This window comes from Tursiops truncatus, chromosome 3 (assembly GCF_011762595.2).
Source record: "Tursiops truncatus isolate mTurTru1 chromosome 3, mTurTru1.mat.Y, whole genome shotgun sequence".
NCBI lineage: Eukaryota > Metazoa > Chordata > Mammalia > Artiodactyla > Delphinidae > Tursiops > Tursiops truncatus.
The window spans coordinates 90,721,644-90,743,535 of NC_047036.1; the positions used below are offsets into that span (position 1 = coordinate 90,721,644).

General features: G+C 37.4%; 1 protein-coding gene across 1 annotated transcript in view; it reads left to right on the forward strand.

Annotated features, from left to right (window-relative positions):
• Positions 1-21,892, forward strand: part of CAMK4 (calcium/calmodulin dependent protein kinase IV) — a 227,772-nt gene that overhangs the window by 143,335 nt on the left and 62,545 nt on the right. Inside the window, exon 6 of the mRNA XM_019940814.3 lies at positions 15,881-15,953. Within this exon, the coding sequence (XP_019796373.1) occupies positions 15,881-15,953 (73 nt within the window). The remainder of the gene's footprint in view (positions 1-15,880; positions 15,954-21,892) is intronic.

Genomic DNA, 21,892 nt, shown 5'->3' on the forward strand with positions numbered 1-21,892 from the left:
GTGGTTTTAAATCCTGACTTAAGGAACAAATAACTAACATAGAGCGGTTTGCTTAACTTCTCTGAACCTCAGAACAAATTTGAAGCTGTACTATGATCCTAAGGAGGCTGAGACACTCTGATCCACTATAAGGATAGCCTTATCCTAAAACTGTCATGTTCCCATATGCTTAGTCAAGACTCTTCTGGACTAGTTTATTTGAATGTTGCCTAAATTTGCCAATAATTGGTCCTTTTTCAACACCTTTTTAGCTGACTTCTTTCATGGACATATTCCTTCTTTAGGTACATTAACAGAGTCAAATTATAGTGAGATCCTGCTGGCTCTGGAGCCGTGAGATCTTCCTAAGGAAGACTTACATATTTCTCTGCTAATTATGGTCTAACAGAGAAAAATCTCCTGTTCTTTGTAAATAATTGCAGGACAGGAATTTCACAATGAAGTTGTCATCTACCAATGGCACTTACTATTTACGTTCTAACCTCTGTTTGTTTAAATCATTTTGGAATCAGGAGTCTCTTTCCTTCCCTTCTCCCCAGCCTTTCTGGTTCTCTCATCTTGCAGTCTAGTTGATTTTGATGGAATAGAGTTAATTCAGCTATAGATAAGAGTGAAAAACTAAATGCTGTTGATAAATTTCAGGTACAGTGATAAATGGATGAAATATTCAGATTTAACAGAGGACATCTGAAGAATGGCAGGCAGCCAGTAGAGCACTCAACTACTCTATAAACTCTTAGTGATCGTACGTAATAGACTTTTTTCCCCCTGAATGTTGTTGTTCACATATCTGTTGCCATTAAGTTACTTAATTCTACAGTTATCTTTAAATTTGAATCAAACTGAAAATATATCCTGCATTATTATCCATTTATTTCTTTCTTGAGAGTTAAAAATCAAAATATGGTCTCTCTTTCCTGTACTTAGGTCAAAAACCAAACATATTTAATTGTAATGATAGAAATTCATTTCTGGTCTAATGATGACTCTAATAGTATCTAATGAATGAACTAATGGAGCAACTGATGAAGCGATAATTATGTTAGTCCACTATAGTCAAAATGGTTGTATTTTATTAACAAAAGATCTGTCCTATGATGCTCCTAAAAACCGAAACATGGTAAATCCAAGTGGAATCTGCTGTTTCATGTAGAGTATGAATAGTAAATTGCATAGGACAATGGATTACAATTTTAGGGATTAAAATCAGTGATATTTTGTGTCCAAGATAATAATCCCCCAAAAAAATTTCCACAAAATTACGATATCATGGAAAAACCTCCAGAACATTTTCTGTTCCGTCTCAATCTAGTCACAATTCTTATAAATTTATTGAACTTTTTAAGTGGACAAGTTCTGAGGTTGTTTAAGAGTAAATTTTCAAGTAGTTTTTTTCCAGAAAATGATTGTATTTTAAGACAACTAAGTTAGCAGTGTCCTTCTGGTCTTCTAATTAAATTTTTTTAAAGGTTGTTTTATTTTTTCTGATTTTTGTCTAACTCCAGTATCAGAATAACTTGTGAATTTTTAATTGTCTTTTTTTTTTCTGTTTTCTCCTTGTGTTTTTGCTTGCTAGATTATGTTTGTTCAAATGCTAAACATTATGTATAAAAGGTTTTAGAATTTGAGGCTTTAAATGTTGTTGCCTTCCAAAAGAGCAGATTTTATTTTGCTCTAACAGGCAGTTAAGGTAAGGAACAGATCACTTTAACCTAATCAGGCAGTGGACTGATTCAAAGCTGGGCTTCCTGAGGGTGGATCTATTTCTTGTCAACTGTTACTCATAGGGTTTTGCTCTTTAAGGGTCCCAATTTAAGCCAGGGGATTTTGCGAGGGCCTTGACAGACAGAACCTAAATGCCAGCTTCTGTTCCCTCTACCCTGTGAGATGGCCCCATCAGCTACTGATTTAGAATCAGTAAATGCTTTTAAAGGGAAAGCATAGGCATCAGATATCAGGGTTGTTTTTCTGGGTTTTTCTTCTCTTCCAGATCTTGGCTCCTTAAGCCTTAACTTCCCTGGTAACTCTGAGATGTCTTCAAATATACTTTAAAATATATTTTATTTAGCTTGTTTTCATTGTTCTTGGCTGTACACTTGTCTACCCCACCATTACTGAGAGCAAAAATTCAGTACATGTGGTTTTAAAAGTTCTTTCACAGACACTAGTGTGTCTTCCTCTTTTATGTCAACCCTTTGGGGCAAGCAGATGAAGAGCATTGTCCCCACTATACAGATGTGGAAACTGAGAATGAGTCAAGGTAAATGATCTTCCCCAAATAGGCAGCTGGTGTGTCTTTTCGTCCAACTCTTCCTCCTCATATGGCCTCACTGTCTTTCTTATTAAATCCAGTTAGCACCTTTTAAATCATTTCCAAGGGAATAAACTATTGTTTATTGTGTTTATGGAGAATCCCTGATGTATTGGTTGGTCCTATGCAAAACTGTGTATGATTTAACTCACTCAATCACCCTTCATGTTTTTCTAAGGCATTATTATCCCCATTTTTTTCAAGAACACCAACTGTAGAAATTGATAAGTCATAAAGTCAGGCCTGAAACTCACATCTGTCTGACTACAAACTTTCTTTTTTCATTTCCCAAAAGTGAAAATATTCTCTTTCCAAACAACAAGCCATCAACATGCAGGAGAAGTAGTGCTTATGTTTGGGGATTATGAATTTACTCCATTAATTACCTGACAGAGTCCTATTGTATCAGTCCTAATAGTCGTTTCTACTTCAGCATTCCTGGGTCTCTTACTCTTGGTGGAAGTAAATGGAATATTCAGGACATTGTCATTAGGAAAAGATTCTAGAAATGGGACTTAGGTCTTTTCTCCAGTCTCCATGGAGTTGTGTCAGGGTTGGTATTCTTGTTAACCAAAATCAGAACACATCTGAATTTGTGAAGACTATTGTGTCAAAAATTAGTCATTAATGTAATTGTCTAAAGTGAAGACCTATAAAATCTTACTGTCTAAAAGGATAATTGGTCACTATAATGAGGGCCATTTGTGAGCGCCTTTTGGGGTCCTGGCAGTGGCAGGGCATTTTGCTAACCATGATCTCATTAAATCCTCACAGCAACACATATACAAGGTAGGCCTTGATATATACATTTTGTAGACCAGATAACTGAGGATCAGAGTGTTCCGTTAACTACCATTAGGTCACTCAGTTTACATTGGATCTAATAATTACAACAACAATAATTAAATGAAACTGGACTCAAGTACATTAGATTCCAAAGCATATGATTTTTCTCCCATGCCGTGCTGCTGCTATGTAAGCAAATGCCAGTACTCTTAATACTTAAAAATAAAACTTCAAATTAGTAATGTAACATTTTGTTCTGCTTCAGTGTTGGCTTAACTTAAACATTAATATATATATATATACTTGTTTTTCAACATGGATATTTTAAATACGTCTTCCCTTATGCAATTTTATCTGGCTACATATGAAGAAAACATATACTTTGATTTGGACTAGATTTAAAGTCTACTTTTCCCAGAAGCTTGGCTCTGAAGGGAAAAATAAAAGTGAGGTAGTAGAAAGAGACACAGGATAAATGGAGGCTTATTTATTATTTTAAGCTGGCACACTGGTAACACATTAATTTGCTGATGGGAAGGAGGCTACAGGATGGGGAAGCAGGAGAGATCTGTGTGAGAAGGACTTTTATTTGGAACATTCCAGAGAAGACAATGAAGGAATAAGATCTAGAGCCACATAAAAGGATTTGTTTTAAAAAAAGTTTCCCTCTTCCTCAGAAGCATAGTCAAGCTGCAGCAGAATCAAAGGACCTACAATAGTCGCAACAATTTTGAAAAAGAGGACTTAATATCAGGGCTGGGATATAATTCTAGCCTACTTACAAACTAACAAGTTAGCCTTGTACACCTTCATGGATGTTGGGAAAAGATATGAGACTCCTGGTCAGAGTCCCATGGGGGCATCACAGCAGGCTCAAATGGATGCCTGCAGACAGAGTAGGGTGTGTTCCAGGAGAGGAAATAACTTATATTGTCCATAAACAGGCAAATGAACAAACAAAATGTACAATGGAATATCATTCACCAATGAAAAGGAACGTTCCTTTGATATATATACTGTAACATGGATGAACCTCAAATACATTATGCTAAGTTAAAAAAAAAACAAAACAGACAGGAAAGACTACATATTTTATGACTCCATTTATCTGGAATTTCCAGAAGGGGCAAACCTATAGAGACAGAAAGCAAAGCAGTGGTTGCCTAGGGCTGGGAATGGGATTGTGTTGGGGGAGAGGAGAGTGTAAGAGGTTTAAGTAGCTCAGACTTGATAAGCTTTATTCTTTCAGTATTGTTGAAGAGAAATTGATCTCCTAACAATGGCTGGGAGAGAATGGAATAGGACACTTGAGGAAAGAAGTGGTAAAGCTTGGAAATGTGAGAACAGACAAGAATAAGGACTTTCCAGAAGCACTAAGGATCTGCCGAGGCCAGAGGCTATGTGTTTTTGGAGAATCTGGTCTGTGTTAGTTTATATTGTTGGTTAAATCTCTCCATATCTTTAGTACAGTTTTTGACAGCATCTTTTTCCCTTGGTTTTTATCTTACTTTTTGGTTTTCTTTATCTTGATCCCTTTCTTGAGTTCCTCTTCCTCTTTTCATCCCTTAAATGTCTGCCTTTCCTAAAGTTCTTCATACATTCTCCGTAGGTAAATTGAATGCTCTCTTGTGGCTTCAGTCACATTGGTGACTGTTGTCTCAGCAGAGATGGAAACAGTATTTTCAACAATCTGCTGGACATTTTCACCTGCAAGTCCCATAGGCACCTCTAAATCAATATGTCCTGAAATGACATCTTTCCCTCAACTCTCAATCTTGCTTTTCCTCCCTACTTCTGTGAACTGACCTAACAGCTAAGCTAATCACTGATTTCTCCCTCTTCCTCTCACTTCTCCCTGCCCCACTCCCCATAATTCTTTCTGTGAGCAGCTCTCAAATCCATTCCCTCTCCCCTTTCCCATTGCTTCTGTCCTTTTGAGACTTCACATTCTCTTTCCCATTGCAATAGACTCCTAACTGGCATTAGTTTCACTCTCTTCCATCCATCTATGTTTAAAGCACTCATTTGATCACAGATCAGCCCAGAAGGCTACTCACTACTTTTAGTTCAAGGAAATTCTTTTAAACATGGCAAACAAAACCCCTTACAGTCTGGCCTCATTCTACCATTTCAGATTCACTACCCACTTTATTCTCTTCTCACTACCGTGTTAACCAGAGGACGTTATCTTCACCCTCAAGTAGCTCACGGTCTAGAAGAGGGAAAGTAAACTGTGATATGGACCCAAATATTACTTTTAATACTACCATCACCTCCAAAAAAGTGTACTAGGCTTATAGAGACAACCACACTATCACAAGATAAAAAAATAAAGGATGACAAGGGACTAAAAAAATAAAGATAAGAATCAGTAGTACACAAAAAACCTATCACAAGATACTTTGCATTTGCTAGAGACTGGTCACAAATTTGGCTGTAAGAATTCATGTGGGGAAGATAAATGCTATAATTGGGGCATAAACACAGTACATTGGTTACAAATTAAGGGGGTCTTCTAAGCCAGAAATGACTTCAGGGAGCTAATAGAGCCTTTCGAGCTGAATCTTAAATGGGAAATAGAAAATTAGCAGGTGAAGGGTAGAGGGAAGGGCAAAGTGATGGCCAAGGCAGAGCACACTGACGGGGGGGGGTTAGATATGAGTATCTTCATGTGCATCTTAGAAGCTGTTCTAGACAGAAAGCAAGCAATTTTTAGATATTTGTCAGATGAATGATTGAATAAACTCTATGCTCTTGGGCCATTTATATGTCTTTGGGTCAGGCTTTTCATTTATAGTATGAGAGAATTGGACTGGGAATCCCTTAGGCCCATTGCCAGGTCTACAATTTGATTTGGCCTCCTCTTTCTCCTATGCTGTCAACTCTTCGGCCAGTACCCACAATGATCCACAATTCCCTCACTCTCTCCCTAGCTTCTCAAATTTAACAGGTGCTAGTAGTACCCTTTGAAACTGTTTTTTTTTTAAGCATATGAATTTAATACTCTTTGGGAGAGTTCTTAGAAAAAGCATCAATACAGACAAAGGTGACATGAATGTAATAAGAAAAAGTGAACGAAGCTTACGTAGGAGGGGTAGATTTACACAGGGTACAGCGGAATTCATTTAAATACAGTTTTGTATGTAGCAGCATAATGATGTACTGGCAGCCCTTAAAACTTGGCTCCTGAAACTCATATTATTAGGGGCTTTTACCCTGTGTCATTCAATCCTTCAGTACACATTTTCACCAGACCAATGCCTTTCTCATATAAACTTACAGTCATCTAATAACATGTCCATTTAAGAAAAAGCTGCCATTGGTCGGGAGAGCAGTAGGGCTCTTAATCTTTGTGCCAGGAAGTCTGAGGGCCTCAGGATATGATTGGATTAGAGCTCTTCAGCTGCATTGTCTGTGCTAACTGCTGGGCTGGAGATGAGCGCAATTCAATTTGCAGCAATTAAGGTGACAGAAGCAAATGTACAAAAGTCATATTTTAAAGCAGATCCTTGGAGAGAAATAGGCATTGCCTGTGTTTTCTCATCCTACGAGTTTAAAATGATGAGAAGAAAAACAGTCCCAACTGTGGGAAAGAGCATGTGGGCCAACATAGCAAACAGTGGAAGTAAAACGCATGGTCTTGGAGTGATAACGCCTATCGAGGCCAAAGAATCACAGCCTGGGAGTCGAAGGAAACACACCCCATTGTGATTCCTTCCCAGATCTCCAGATGTAGCTAGGCCTGTTAGTGACTGAGAGACCTGTAGGAACTGGGACACCAGGGCAGCCTTTTGGGTCAGTGTTGTGATTAAAATCCTAGGAGAGATTTTATTTTTAGCACAGCTTACAATGGAGCAACAGGAAATTGTGCAGCATAGCTAAAAACTACATGGCCCTGGACCTTTGAAAATGATCTTAAAACGCAGATAGCATCTTAACTGCCTTCTTATTATGTAAGAAACATGAAAAGGAAATTACTAAATCTGAAAAGAAATATAGCGATAAGTATGTTTAAATACAAAAGACAAAAATATCAACCAAAATTATTCTCCTATTTTTACAGCTCTAAAACCCCTATAATGATTGAACGTATTGTTTCTTCTAAAAATTGAAGTCACTAGTATATTTTGCATAAAGCTATAAACTCTTAACTGTGTATATGTGGTTCAACTTACTTGGCATTTTTTTTTAATTTCAACTAAATTTTTTGTAGGAATTGTTATTTGTTGCCTCATGAAACAAATACTCTATTTTGCTGAATTGAATCACTTTGATTTTGTTCAAAATAAGTTTCTAAAAAGATCCATGTTATTAAAATAATATCTAGGAACTATGTAACTGTGAGTTTATTCCTAAGGACAACAATCACGTTCCTACCTGTTGCATGTTGCTTTGGGAAGCATGTATACATACAGCAGTTCTCCCTCTGGATCCATGGCCAGTGTGCTTGCAACAAGTGAGCATCACTTCCCAGTCCAGTACTTTTGTTCTACATGATAAGGAACATAGGCAAAGGAGTTGTCCAGATGTCCACAGTCTGAAATTTTTCTGGCATCCATTCACCTAGCAATTAGTATTGATTCCACAAATATTTATTGACCGCCTACTGTGAGCGAGACTTGGAGCGAGGCTCCATGGGTGATCAAAGCAACAGTCTAGTGAGAAGGCCAAGAATTTTTCCCACAATACCCAGCAGAAGACATCGACCAAACACATCTGCTGTAGTCTTGCTACCTAAATGAAGAGAAAAAGATTGCACGATTTCACTTTCCTTTGCTTGGTCACTAATATCTTCACCTACAATCTTAGCTCTAAGTTACAAACCTGCATTTGCAACTTGAGAAGTTCCCTGCTATTGCTCTTCCCAGTCAGTCATGGATGGCCTGGCTCAACTTATAAAATATTTTAAATTGAATGTCTGAGTTTCAGAGACCTATCCCTGTGACACTCTGATGAACAAATCAGCTGGGAACAAAATTCCTTTTAGCAGAAGGAGCCTGGAAGAGAAACAGTTGAGTTCTGATGGTAGGACCAAACTATGGTGTGCAGAGTTCACGTGAGACGAGGTGGGGGAGGCACCTGCATTTGTGCTCCTGCCCCACACGTCTGCTCTAGAGATGTTTCTGACAAAAAAATTAATAAATTTCTTGGCTGTACAAACCTTAGTATAACATATATTACATCTATGATGATGTATTTATTAGTAATTTCTCTACTATCTGTGGTCTCATCTGGGGCAGAACCCAAATCTTATTCTTTATTAAATCCAGCAAGTACCTGGCTCACATTAGACAGTTAAAAATATTGATTAAATATCATTACCCCATCCTCACAATCTAATACTCACTGTAGTCTTGGTCCTTTCTCTTAGAACAGTTTCCCTTCTCTCCAATCCCATACTCCTCCCCTACACCTATCCTACCCCCAGTTCCCACTCTCCCTACAGCTAGAAAACTTCTGTACATCCTTCAGGTCTGAACTACCTCTGGAATCCTTTTCTCACCCTGCATAGCCTCCAGAATAAATTGCCTGCCCTTTCTAGGAGCTCCCAGGCCATTCTCTAATATCTCTATCACAGCGTTTAGCACACTGTGTTGATTGTTGTCTGTCTACTCATACCAAGAGAAACCCCATGAGTGCAGAGGCCATGTCTGGTTTACTACTGAGCGCCCAGCACATGGTGGTCATTCCATAATATTTATTGAATAAATAAATGAATGGATATATTTGTTAGAATGCATCCTCTCCATTAATTAGATGAAGTATATTACTAATTTAACGTGTATATTATAGAAAATTAATGAAATTTTCACCATTCTTCTTATACCTACTATTCTTACCTCTATGCTACCTGAAAACAGCTCCCAAGAAAGTTCACTCCTCCATCCAGCCAGTCACTAGACATTCACACAAGGACATGTCCTGAACCACAGGCATTTAACCCTAAATTATATCAAAATGAAAATGCATAAATATCATATTTAGGTCAAAGCTTGAGAATTCATAATAAAGCAAATGATAGGAAATTCTAGTGGCTGAAGCACTTCCTGTCTAAGGGGTGGGGATGCTCATAAGAACTCATGTGTATTTAACAGACAAGGAGGGATTCCCATCAGGAAGGCCGCACATGGTTGTGCAAGTTGGTTCTGTAACAACCCCAAAGAGTACTTCTTGCATAAACTGAGCCATGAGTAGCACTCCCTGGAGGGGTATCACAAAGCTGTTGTGGTAAAGCTCTAGTCCTGAAGAGTGACCATGGGAAAATCCACACTGTTTATGGCAGGCAGGAGGTAACTGATTCTCTCCCCTTCTGGGGAGAATGGGAGATGAAAAAAAAAGTTAATTATCAGCCATTCTTTTCCATCATCTTTGTAACAACTCCCTTCCTTTAACAACTGGAGAAAACCAAGCAGGTGCAGCACACAGAGGACGCACTAATTACATTTGTGTTGGCTGATGGATGTACCACAGAATCCACATTTAGAGAGCAACGCAGAGGATAATGCAATGGTAGCCGAAGTTCTCAACTTACACTGACACAATAGTCCTTCTTTTCCCCTTCTCTCATACTCTATTTAACAATGTTCAGAAAGTATAGTTCAAGAAACCATTTCAATTAAAATTTTAGTAAGTAGATTATGTAACTTAATCATGAGTTGGAAAAATTCGTATTCTAAGGAAATATCATATGAAAACTTATTTTTAAGAACAAATTAATATTAACTCCCTGAATATTTTAATCTATTCTCACATTTTATTTGACCCTGGTGCATAACAGGTATCCAATAAATAAAAAGGTGAGGAGGGATATTCCATCTTTCATCCTTTAAAAATATGATGAGTTTGTGTTTCTTGGCAATGTTCAAAATAATTGAATGGAGAAAGTCAGAATTTTTGCATCAATATAGCTTTTCTTGTTATACATCTCTTTTATTTTGTCCTATCTGTTCTGTTCATGCCCTATTTTGTAAACATTTTCAAAATTCAGCTTCTAACACCAGCTACTTTGAGAACTTAAAACTTCTTGCTGCAACATTAAAGAAAGAAGGTACTTTCTGAAAAATAACTATACTATTTGAGGTACTAACCATCTAAGAAAAATTTCAATCCAAAATTACAAAAAGTCAACAATTTTTTAGAATTGTTTTTTGTTGTTTTGTCTCATGTTTTGAATTGACCTTTTTCAAATGTCTTTACCACAACTTTTTGTCAGCTGAAAACATCTTGTGCAAGTTGGTGATCTACAGTCTATCAAAAATGTTTTCTCTTGAAATTCTGGGAAGACAGAAACCACAACAAAGTAGTCTTTCAGTCTTCCCAAATATCCCCATAAGAATAGACAGAGAAACTAGGACTAAAAAACCAAAACCTCACTGACAGTATCTATAGCAAAACCAGATGACAAGGTATCTCCATGAAGCTAAAATATGAGTGAATGAGGACAAACTAATGACAATTTGCAAGAGCCACATGGTATTAGCATTAGAAGAAGCAAAGGAAGCAAGAGAGCATGTGATGGAACTAAGAATAGGAGAACACTCAAATCTCTAAAATCTCCAAATCTTTGGGAGCAGGATGGGCCAGTATAAGAAGAAAGCTGAGGGCTTTTCTTTTCTTTTTTTTTTTTTTTTTTGCGGTACGCCGGCCTCTCGCTGTTGTGGCCTCTCCCGTTGCGGAGCACAGGCTCCGGACGCTCAGGCTCAGCGTCCATGGCTCACGGTCCCAGCCGCTCCGCGGCATGTGGGATCTTCCCGGACCGGGGCAGGAACACGTATCCCCTGCATCGGCAGGGGGACTCTCAACCACTGCGCCACCAGGGAAGCCCAGCTGAGGGCTTTTTGGTATGCAAATTTTCGAGAAGTGCGAGGGCTACACCCACCGTAAGGTTTGAAGAGACTAATGCAGTCAAGGCCCTGTGAACTCATGAAATTAATATCTAAAGCCTCTTTGGGGGGAAAAAAACCTGTGTTTAGGAGAAACTTCTGGAAAGAGACTTTAGTAATCAGAGTAGAGATGGTAGAGGAAAGGGAATGATGTTCCAGATAGAGAAGAGATCTCAGAAAGTATGTTTCCAATTTTTGAATGCTTCATGAAACTAACCGGAAAGTCGAGAGCCATGAAACTAGAATAGATATCCTGACCTACCACTCTGTCAAAAGGTTAAGAAAACAAATTTAACTGAGATGTGGCTCAGTTAATTACAATACAAAATGATTATAAGAGGACAGAAAATAAGGAGTAGAATAGGGTCCCCTTAGGCAGTGAAAGCATGTCGGGAGGATATGCCCACAAAATAGATGAAATTATAACTTAATATTGCAAAATAAACTAAAATTAAGAAAATCATAGTAAAAAGAACAACGTAAATCAAAAGTAGAAAAACTAATTAAAGTATGCTTGTTTTACAGTATTAGTTTCAGGTGTACAACGTAGTGATTAAATATTTTTATAGATTATACTCCACTTAAAGTTATTACAAAATAATGGCTATATGTACCTGTGCTGTTCAATATATCCTTGTTGCTTATCTGTTTTATACATAGTAGTTTGTGTCTTAATCCCTCACCCTTATCGTGCCCCTCCCTTCTCCCCTCTCCCCACTGGTAACCACTTGTTTGTTCTCTTTGTGAATCTGTTTCTGTTTTGTTATATATATTAGTTTGTTTTATTTTTTAGATTTCACATATAAGTGATAGCATAGAGTATTTGTCTTTCTCTGTCTGACTTATTTCACAAAGCATAATTCTCTCTAGGTCCATTCACATTGTTGCAAATGGCAGAATTTCATTCATTTTTTTAAAATTGTTACAAATGTTCATTAAAAAGTGCAATTCAAAGTTTAGGCAAGAACATCATTGCAAACCACACACACACAAAGGGAAAACAAAAGCCCAACACAAACAAAAAAACAAGATACAAACAAAACAAGAAAAAAAAGTTAGCATGCTAAGGAATGGACCCCAAGAGATGAGGAGACAGAAGTCAAAGCTAGAATTCTACCCAGATGTTGCTGTGCTTCCCAAGTGCAAAAGAAGGTGGAAAGGAGAGACCTGCAGCCTCTACCACTAAGTGCTGGCTCTGGGTTCAGCTGCTACTTCAATATTAGGTTTTCATCAGGGAGGTTATAAAAGTATCCTATATACATGTGTACACTGGAGGCGTTTTAAAAGTCATCAGAAGCTTGAAGTGTATAGTGTCTCAGCAGTTTCAGCTACTAAAGCCCAATTAAAGCGTCTGTCATTTAAATTTGGATTGGCTTAGTTATTTGAATGGATGATAAAATCGAATTGTGAATGAAAATGGCTTAGTAATATTCCATTATGTATATATACCACATCTTTATCCATTCATCTGTTGATGGGCACTTAGGTTCCTTCCATATCTTGGCCCTTGTAAATAATTCTGCTGTGAACATTGGGGTGCATGTAACTTTTTGAATTAGTGTTTTCGTTTTCTTTGGATATATACCCAGGAGTGAAATTGCTGGATCATATGGTAGTTCTATTTTCAGTTTTTTGAAGAACCTTTTTACTGTTTTCCAGTATGGTTGCACCAATTTACATTCCCACCAACAGTGCACAAGAGTTCCCTTTTTCCCACATCCTTGCCAACATTTGTTATTTGTGGGTTTTTTTATGATAACCATTCTGTAAGGTGTGAAGTGATATTTCACTATGATTCTGATTGGCATTTCTCTGATGATCAGTGATGTTAAGCATCTTTATATGTGCCTGTTGGCCATCTGTAGGTTTTCTTTGGGTAAATGTCTATTCTGGTCTTCTGCCCATTTTTTAATCAGCTTGCTTGTTTTTCTGATATTGACTTGTATGAGCTCTTTATATATGTTAGATATTAATTCCTTATTGTTCATATCATTTACAGATATTTTCTCCCATTCAGTAGGTTGTCTTTTCATTTTGTCAGTGGTTTCCTTTGCAATGCAAAAACTTTTAAATTTAATTAGGTCCCATTTGCTTACTTTTGCTTTTACTTCTTTTGCTTAGGAGACAGATCTGATAAAATATTGCTATAATTTATGTCAAAGAGTATTCTGCTTACAATCTCTTCTAGGAGTTTTATGGTTTCAGGTCTTACATTTACGTCTTTAATCCATTTTGAGTTTATTTTTGTATATGGCATGAAGAAATGTTCTAATCTCATTCTTATACAAGTAGCTGTACAGTTTTCCCAGTACCACTTATTGAAGGGACTGTCTTTTCTCCATTGTATACTCTTACCTCTTTTGTCATATATTAATTGACTATAAGTGTGTAGGTTTATTTCTGGGCTCTCTATTCTGTTCCACTGATCTATGTATCTGTTTTTGTACCAGTTCCATGCTGTTTTGATTACTGTAGCTTTGTAGTATAGTCTGAAGGCAGGGACCGTGATACCTCCAGCTTTGTTCTTTTTTCCCAAGATTGCTTTCAAAACTTGGGGTTTTTTATGGTTCCATAGAAATATTAGGATTATTTATTCTAGTTCTGTGGAAAATGTCATGGGTAGTTTGATAGGGATTGCATTAAATCTGTAGATTGCTTTGGGTAGTATGGAAATTTTAACAATATTAATTCTTCCAATCCAAGAACATGGGATATCTTTTCATTTCTTTGTATCACCTTCAATTTCCTTCATCAGTGTTTTATAGTTTTCAAAGTATAGGTCTTTCACTTCCTTGGTTAAGTTTATTCCTAGGCATTTTATTCTTTTTGACACAATTTTAAACAGGATTATTTTCTTCCTTTCTCTTTCTGGTAGTTCATTATTAGTGTATTGAAAAGCAATAGATTTCTGTATATTAATCTTGCATCTTGCAATTTGCCTGAATTCATTTATTAGTTCTTATAGTTTTTTTGTAGAGACTTTAGGATTTTCTATATTATAGTATCATGTCATCTGCAGATAGTTAGTTTTACCTCTTCTCTCCCAATTTGGATGATTTTACTTCTTTTTCTTGTTGGATTTCTGTGGCTAAGACTTCCAATACTGTGTTAAATAGAAGTGGAGAGCATGGACATCCTTGTCTTGTTCCTGACTTTAGAGGAAAGGCTCTTAGCTTTTCACTGTTGAGTATGTTATTAGCTATGGGTTTGTTTTGTTTTTTTTTATATGGGTTTGTCTTAAGTGGCCTTTATTATTGTGAGATATGTTCCTTCTATACCCAGTTTGATGAGAGTTTTTATCATGAATGGATGTTGAATTTTGTCAAATGCTTTTTCTGCATCTATTGAGATGATCATGTGATTTTTATCCTTCCTTTTGTTAATGTGGTGCATCACATTGATTGATATGCAAATATTGAACTGTCCTTGCATCCTTGGAATAAATCCCACTTGATCATAGTGTATGATCCTTTTTTATATATTGTTGAATTTGGTTTGCTAATATTTCATTGAGGATTTTTGCATCTATATTCATCAGAGATATTGGCCCATAATTTTCTTTGTTTTGTATTGTCTTTGGCGTTTTGGTATCAGGGTAATGGTGGCCTCAGAGAATAAATTTTGGAGTTTTCCCTCCTCTTAAATTTTTTGGAATAGTCTGAGAAGGATAGATATTAATTCTCTTTTATATGTTTGCTAGAATTCCCCTATGAAGCTGTCTGCTCCTGGACTTATGTTTGCTGGGAGTTTTTTTTTTTTTTATTACAAATTCAATTTCAGTATTACTGATCAGTCTGTTCAGATTGTCTGTTTCTTCCTGATTTAGTCTTGACAGGTTGTATGTTTCTAGAAAATTTTCTATCTCTTCTAGGTTGTCAAATTTGTTGACATTTAAATGTTCACGGTATTCTCTTATGATTTTTTTTTGTATCTCTGTGGTATTTGTTGTTATTTCTCTTCTTTCATTTCTTATTTTGTTTATTTGGGTCCATAAAGTAGAAAACCTCTTATATGTGTGTAATTGCATACCCCAAAGAAGAAAACCAAAGCAATGGAAGAAAATAAATATGAAATATTCTAACTCAGGAAAATTCTTGAAATTAAAAAAGGAAAGACTTTAATTCAAAGAATTCAAAGAATAATTCAAAGACTTCAAAGAATAATTTCTTGCCCAAATCTATACAAAAAGAGCAAGTCATTTATTTGGAAAAGAAAAGCAGATGAGAGAAAGTGAGTGAGGGAATGGGAGAGAGGAGCTACAGGTAAAAAGAGAATAAGAGACATATCAACCAATCAATTGCATGAACCTTATTTGGATATTGATTCAAAAAAACAAACAAACAAATTTTAACATGTTTAATACAATTAGAAAGTTGAAACACTGCATATTTGATAATGTTAAGGAATTGTAATTTATGGACATAACGGCATTGTAGTTATGATTTTTAAAAGGTCCTTTATTTTTAGAGATACCTCCTTAAATATCTATAAATGAAATTATATGATGTCTGATATTTGCTTTAAAATAATAAAGGAGGAAGGGAAGTAATTAATTAGATAGATAAAACAACATTGGCCATGAATTGATAATTGCTGAAGCAGTGTGACAGTTAAATGGGATGGTTCATGGTATATTGCCTACTTGGTATATGTTTTAAATGATTTGCAATACAAAGTTTAAAAAGAATTTTTTGTCCTCAATAGGATGGAAACTTCAAGCCTAGGCAAAATAAACCTAAAGACTTCTAGAGTGCCAACTTATGGAAATCTTTCCCCTCGTGTCATGGTAGCCTGCTGCAATTGTTTAGATAAATCTTCTTTAACGTTAATTTAACTTCTTTTAACATCTACTCAACTGGATGCATGTGTCTGAGAAGGATTTCATGGTTTTTTTTTTTAGGATTGTGGAAAAGGGATATTATAGTGAACGAGATGCTGCAGATGCTGTCAAACAAATCCTGGAGGCAGTTGCTGTAAGTATGAAGTGACAGCAATAGTGTAACTCTGGGTAATGTCTTCCTTTTACAGAATCACCATTTAGGAAGTGTATATCTGTGACAAGCCGTAAAATTTACAGAAAAACAGTATGAAATATTTACTAGAAAATGTTGAACAAATTTATATTTTCTATTGATAACTCAAACTCTGAAAGATGCAGTCCTCATATGTAATGCCATAAGTTTGTAAAAATCATTTCCGTTCTATTATTATGAATCAGATCAGACTTTGGTGCCTATAGTTGTTCTTTTCTCTCTCTTTCCATTTCTTTAGTTTATCTCTTTATTGTTTTTCTTGTTTGGTAAGGAAGTGGAAAAATGTTCAAGGAGATAAATATAGACCTTAGAGCATAGAGATTATTAATTTTTCTTTCAAGAGAAGAAATGAGTAAATTAGGAGAAAAATTCTGACAATTTTATTTTTTTTAAAGGGAGAAGTATGTTAACATTTTAAACTGGAATAAAGTTTTGTAAGTTAATGATGGAAACATGGACACACATTTACCAAAAAATATATATATATAATTTGGAGAAGTTGGTTTGTATTGAATTAATAAGGAAATATTTGCCTGAATAAAACAGACTCGACTGGTGCAAATCTTCCTATAGATTAGTGGTGTCTAGTATGTCCTGGGACACTTTGGTGATTTATTTATTGAATATAAATCCAGAACAAATTATTCTCTGAATAAACAGGATGGGGCCCAAAGGGACATATTTATTAGGATCAGTTAAAGAGACAAATCTATAAAATATACCCAGAATTAATATATATTCTATTAATCAGAGTCAGTTATATAACTAAAATCATTAGTCAATATCTTGAGGAGCCACAGTGACACAAGTACATGTCCTGTGAATTTTACCTACAACCAAAACAAGAAGGAGGGAAGGAGGAAGGAAGGAAGGAAGGAAGGAGGGAGGGAGGGAGGACTCTTGATACCTAACAAGCTTATGTACCAATTGTGGGTGGAAAAAAAAAAATCCAGTCTTCACAATCTTTGCATAGGGCTGCTAGAAATAGAAGATCTGTGATCTAACAAAATCCATTATTGAGATATCAATGCCAAGTTCGTATGGCTTTATAACCCAGACTTTCCAAATTATTTTTTCCTATAAAGCGTTTTGATCTTTTTGCTGTGGTGGGGGATTAAAAGTTTGAGGGTTTCCCTGGTGGCGCAAGGGCTTCCCTGGTGGCACAGTGGTTTGGAGTCCGCCTGCCGATGCAGGGGACGTGGGTTCGTGCCCCGGTCTGGGAGGGTCCCACATGCCACGGAGCGGCTAGGCCCGTGAGCTGTGGCCGCTGGGCCTGCGCATCTGGAGCCTGTGCTCCACAGCGGGAGAGGCCATAGCGGTGAGAGGCCAAAAAAAAAAAAGTTTGAATTTGGGGTGGATAAAAGCTGGAGAAGATGCCATGGAATTTTACTTTAAATACACAATGCAGTTCCTGATTATATGAATTTTGAATATCAAATTCATCTTTCACCACACCTAAAATAACCACTCCATTCCAGATTTTTTATCAGATACAATATATTTACCATCTTGGCTTCCTAAGCTTGCCAACTTGGGGATCGTTTTTAACTTTTCCATCACCTTCTCTCCTCACATCCACCTTCCCAACTTCAGTTGAATCTCTCTTCAAGTATCCATGAACATAGTCCTGCTCCCTATGTCATGCTATGACTATTTCTAGCATGACTTTAAAAAACACTTCTGGTTGCTTCCAATTCCTATCTCTAAATATACATCTGTATATGTCTATCAATCCTCCTTTGCAGTCACTGTTTTCATTTTGTCCCTTTTGAGTTCAGTAATGGTAGTTTTATGGCTTACTTAAATACTCATTTTAAATCTTCTTTTTTCACTACTGTGTTCCATAGATTATCTATTCAAGTAAACTTGCTGGCAGTTGCCCACTATCACTTTCCTCAAATCAGGCAGGCAGCTGGTATAGCAGTTAAGAGTACTTTGGGGGCTTCCCTGATGGCGCAGTGGTTGAGAATCTGCCTGCCAATGCAGGGGACATGGGTTCAAGCCCTGGTCTGGGAAGATCCCACATGCCGCGGAGCAGCTGGGCCCGTGAGCCACAACTACTGAGCCTGCGCGTCTGGAGCCTGTGCTCCGCATCAAGAGAGAGAGGCCCGCGCACCGTGATGAAGAATGGCCCCAGCTCGCCACAACTAGAGAAAGCCCTCACACAGAAAGGAAGACCCAACAGAGCCAAAAATAAATTAATTAATTTTTAAAAAAAAGAGCACTTTGGGAGTCAAACAGAGCTGGGTTCCGTCTCTAGATGTGCGAGCTTGGGTCTATCACTAAATACCTCTGAGCCTCAGTTTCCGCATGTAAAATAGGCATAACATTCAACCTAACAGGGTTGTGGAAAAGACTAAATGAGATAAGGTATGGAAATCATAGCAATCTACAAAAAAGAGGGAAAGAGGATAAGCAACTTAAGACTCAGAATATTCATTTAAAGATGTATTACATCTTATAAATCTATATATACATATACACTCCACAGCTGAGTACTAAAATAAAAGACAAATGACAATGGTAGGTGCTCAAAAATATTTGCCGAATAAATAAATGAAAATTTATCAAAATAGTCAGAAATAACCACTATTCTATATTTTGTCTTTCTAGATGATGTCACATTTACTGAAACATTCTTATAATCATTTTTCTACTCAATTCATATGAAACAAAACTATGTAATTTGCTTCCATTCATAAGATTCTTTTCTACTCCCTTACTATCATTTAATTCTTTTCCTTTCATTCAAAACTTACCTTCTTCAATATGTTTTTTCTGGTTGCCTCCATCCATTTAGGTCAGCTCTTGACTCTTTTGGCTTATCACAGTGGGCATGCTTCAATTTAGTGATACCTCGGGTGGCTGACTGGGAGAATTCTCATTCAGTGAATGAGAAATGGATGCTTTCAGCATCAGGATTTTCCCCCTGTTGGAGTTACATCAATTGAGGGATAAAAGAGCCACCAATAGTGATGGAGATGGAGGTGCTCCACATAGAACACAGGGACTAGAGTTCCTAGAACTCTGTTTGTCTGCAAAGGTGGATTGGTTAGTCTACTGCTAATCTTAAATTTAAAACAAAAACTGTGTTATTTTACCTACTCATAAAGCTCTACAAAGCTCCAGTTTAGGAAGCAGGTTACCGCATTCAAGTCAAACATTCTTTGAAAGAAGTTTTATAAAAATCAGAGTTTCTCTGATTGCTGCCCCTAAGGGTTAACTTAGAGAAAAAAATTAATTTCCCTCAGTGTTTCACAGGTAGAAAGCAAACAATTTAAAACTTGTGAGAAGTAGCTGACATTTATTATATAGTTTATTGTCAGCTACATGGCTATAGATAGCTATAAAAATAAGACAGTTGGGAACTCAAAGTAATCAGTGATATATCTCACATTTCCCCTGAATCACACACTTTTAAGACTGTATCTAGGCTGGTTTTTGAAAGCACAGAAGTAGAAAACTTCAAGATTAAAAATTTCTTGGGAAATATGTCACAGGCATAATGACACCCCTTAGGCAACAAATCTTGTAATCCTTCTCTTCCTCCTCACTTCATCCCAATTCTTGCCCCAAATATTTCACACTATTTGTCTGACTGTAATCTTACTCCTTCTGCATTTTAGCTTTAAATAGCATTTTTGAAAGCTTTTAAAATGAATATGAAAGATGTTTCCCGCTTTGCGTTTGAATTCATTCAGTTAGTCTTTAAGTGCAGATCTTTAAGCCTTCTTGAGTAGTCTATCTTCCTGAAATGAATTCAAGGTTGTCCCAAGTTAAACGGTCCAGTCAGTCTGGACATTCAGGAAGGGTCATCGTGTCATGTGTCATAAACCACAAGGCCAAACCTTAAAGCCCTCCTTTTCCATTTACTTGTAGAGATAACCAGGGACTGTTTCATCTCCTCTGGCAGCTCACTATTGCCACCACCTCTAGTTCTTTCCTTGTTATCATTGCTATCCTACTGTCCCTCTGTTTTCAAAAAAATTACTGTCCTTCTCTTTTTTCCACCCCTAATGCTGCCTCCCCTCTTTTGCTAACCACAGTTCTCTTGGGAATGTATTAATTTCAAAGCCATGAATTCGGAGCCTGGAGAAACTTGTAATATAGGAGTATACACTGAACTTAATAAAATAAAAGGAAATGGTTGAAAAAATATTAAATATGTTTGCTATCCCAACACAGAGATTTTTTTTGTTCAAATCGTTTTAAATATTATGGTGATGGGCGTGAAGAGTTGCAGACAAAAGCATCTCACCCTTTAAGGTTATGGAAAAAAATATGGTATCTGAACATCAAAGAAAAACAGGAGATGGACATGATTATAAGGATGCAGAAATAGTCGAAGCTCCTTTTGGTAAATTTTTTAAAACCTGTAATCTCCCCTAAAAAAAGAACAAATTTAGCCTATTAGAGAATCAATCGATAAAGAACTAATGACTAGATAGTGAAGAACTGGAAAGGCAAAAGGGGAACACTAAGCTAATGTATTGTAGAGGGAGCAGCTTCGAGAAGCAGCCTCCTCTTGGACTGGAGAAACCAAGTAAAGAAGTTGAGATTATTAAAATTTAGAAGTTTAAAGGAGGTGCTCTATAGACCTGTGTGAAAGTTCACTGCTTGGCTAGGCTGGTGTCTCTTTTCTGACATCAGAGGCATTGCCCATGCAGCGGGCACTCAGACCTTTGAGAACGATGTTCTGGCCAGCTAGTGCTGGTGTTACTGAAGAGGGACTCTGGGATTGGTTCTGTGAGCACTGGAAAACTACAAACTGGAATTAGCAACTGCTATCGGAATGATCTGCCACTGCGGGGTTAAAAAGTGTTTCAAAGGTACATGGGAAGAACAAGCAGAAAGACAGACTCAGAAAGGGAGCAAGTCCCTTCATCCGCTTCAAGGCTTCCACTCTCTTCCTAGTGCCCTCTAATGGCAGAGCCAAACAGGAAGCCAGCAGAGGAAAAGTGTCACTTGTAACTCAAGTCCCCACTTCACAAAGTGGACTATAGAAGGGCAGATATAAAGTTGAGAGACAATAGCTTAGTAAATGGTACCGGAAGTTATTTGAAAACAAAAATCAATTCTCAAAATTTCTGTTTCTATTCATAGATTCTTTAAAGTCTTCATAGTCTTTACTAATGTGTGTGAAATGGTTCTAGAGGTCAATGAATTCAAAACAAGTGCAGCAGCATTAAAAAAATTACCATTGGGCTTCCCTGGTGGCGCAGTGGTTGAGGGTCCGCCTGCCGATGCAGGGGACGTGGGTTCGTGCCCTGGTTCGGGAGAATCCCGAATGCCGCGGAGCGGCTGGGCCCGCGAGCCGTGGCCGCTGAGCCTGCGCGTCCGGAGCCTGTGCTCCGCCACAGGAGAGGCCACAGCAGTGAGAGGCCCACGTACCAGAAAAAAGCAAAAACAAAAACAAAATACCATCTAGGGACTTCCCTGGTGGCGCAGTGGTTAAGAATCCGCCTGCCAATCCAGGGGACACGGGTTCGAGCCCTGGCCCGGGAAGATCCCACATGCCGCGGAGCAACTAAGCCCGTGCGCCACAACTACTGAGCCTGTCTGCCACAGCTACTGAAGTCCCCGCGCCTAGAGCCCGAGCTCCGCAACAAGAGAAGCCACCTCAATGAGAAGCCTGCGCACCGCAGTGGAAAAGTAGTCCCCGCTCGCCGCAACTAGAGAAAGCCTGCGCGCAGCAACGAAGACCCAACGCAGGCAAAAATAAATAAATTTATTTTAAAGAAATTACTATCTATATTTACTACCAAGTACTATGCTTGATAACATTTATAGGTTTAATGGGCAGTATATATGTCATTCAGCTTTACATTATTTGACATGTTTAAGCCTTCTTCCACCTGACCTCTTATTCCTGTTGACAG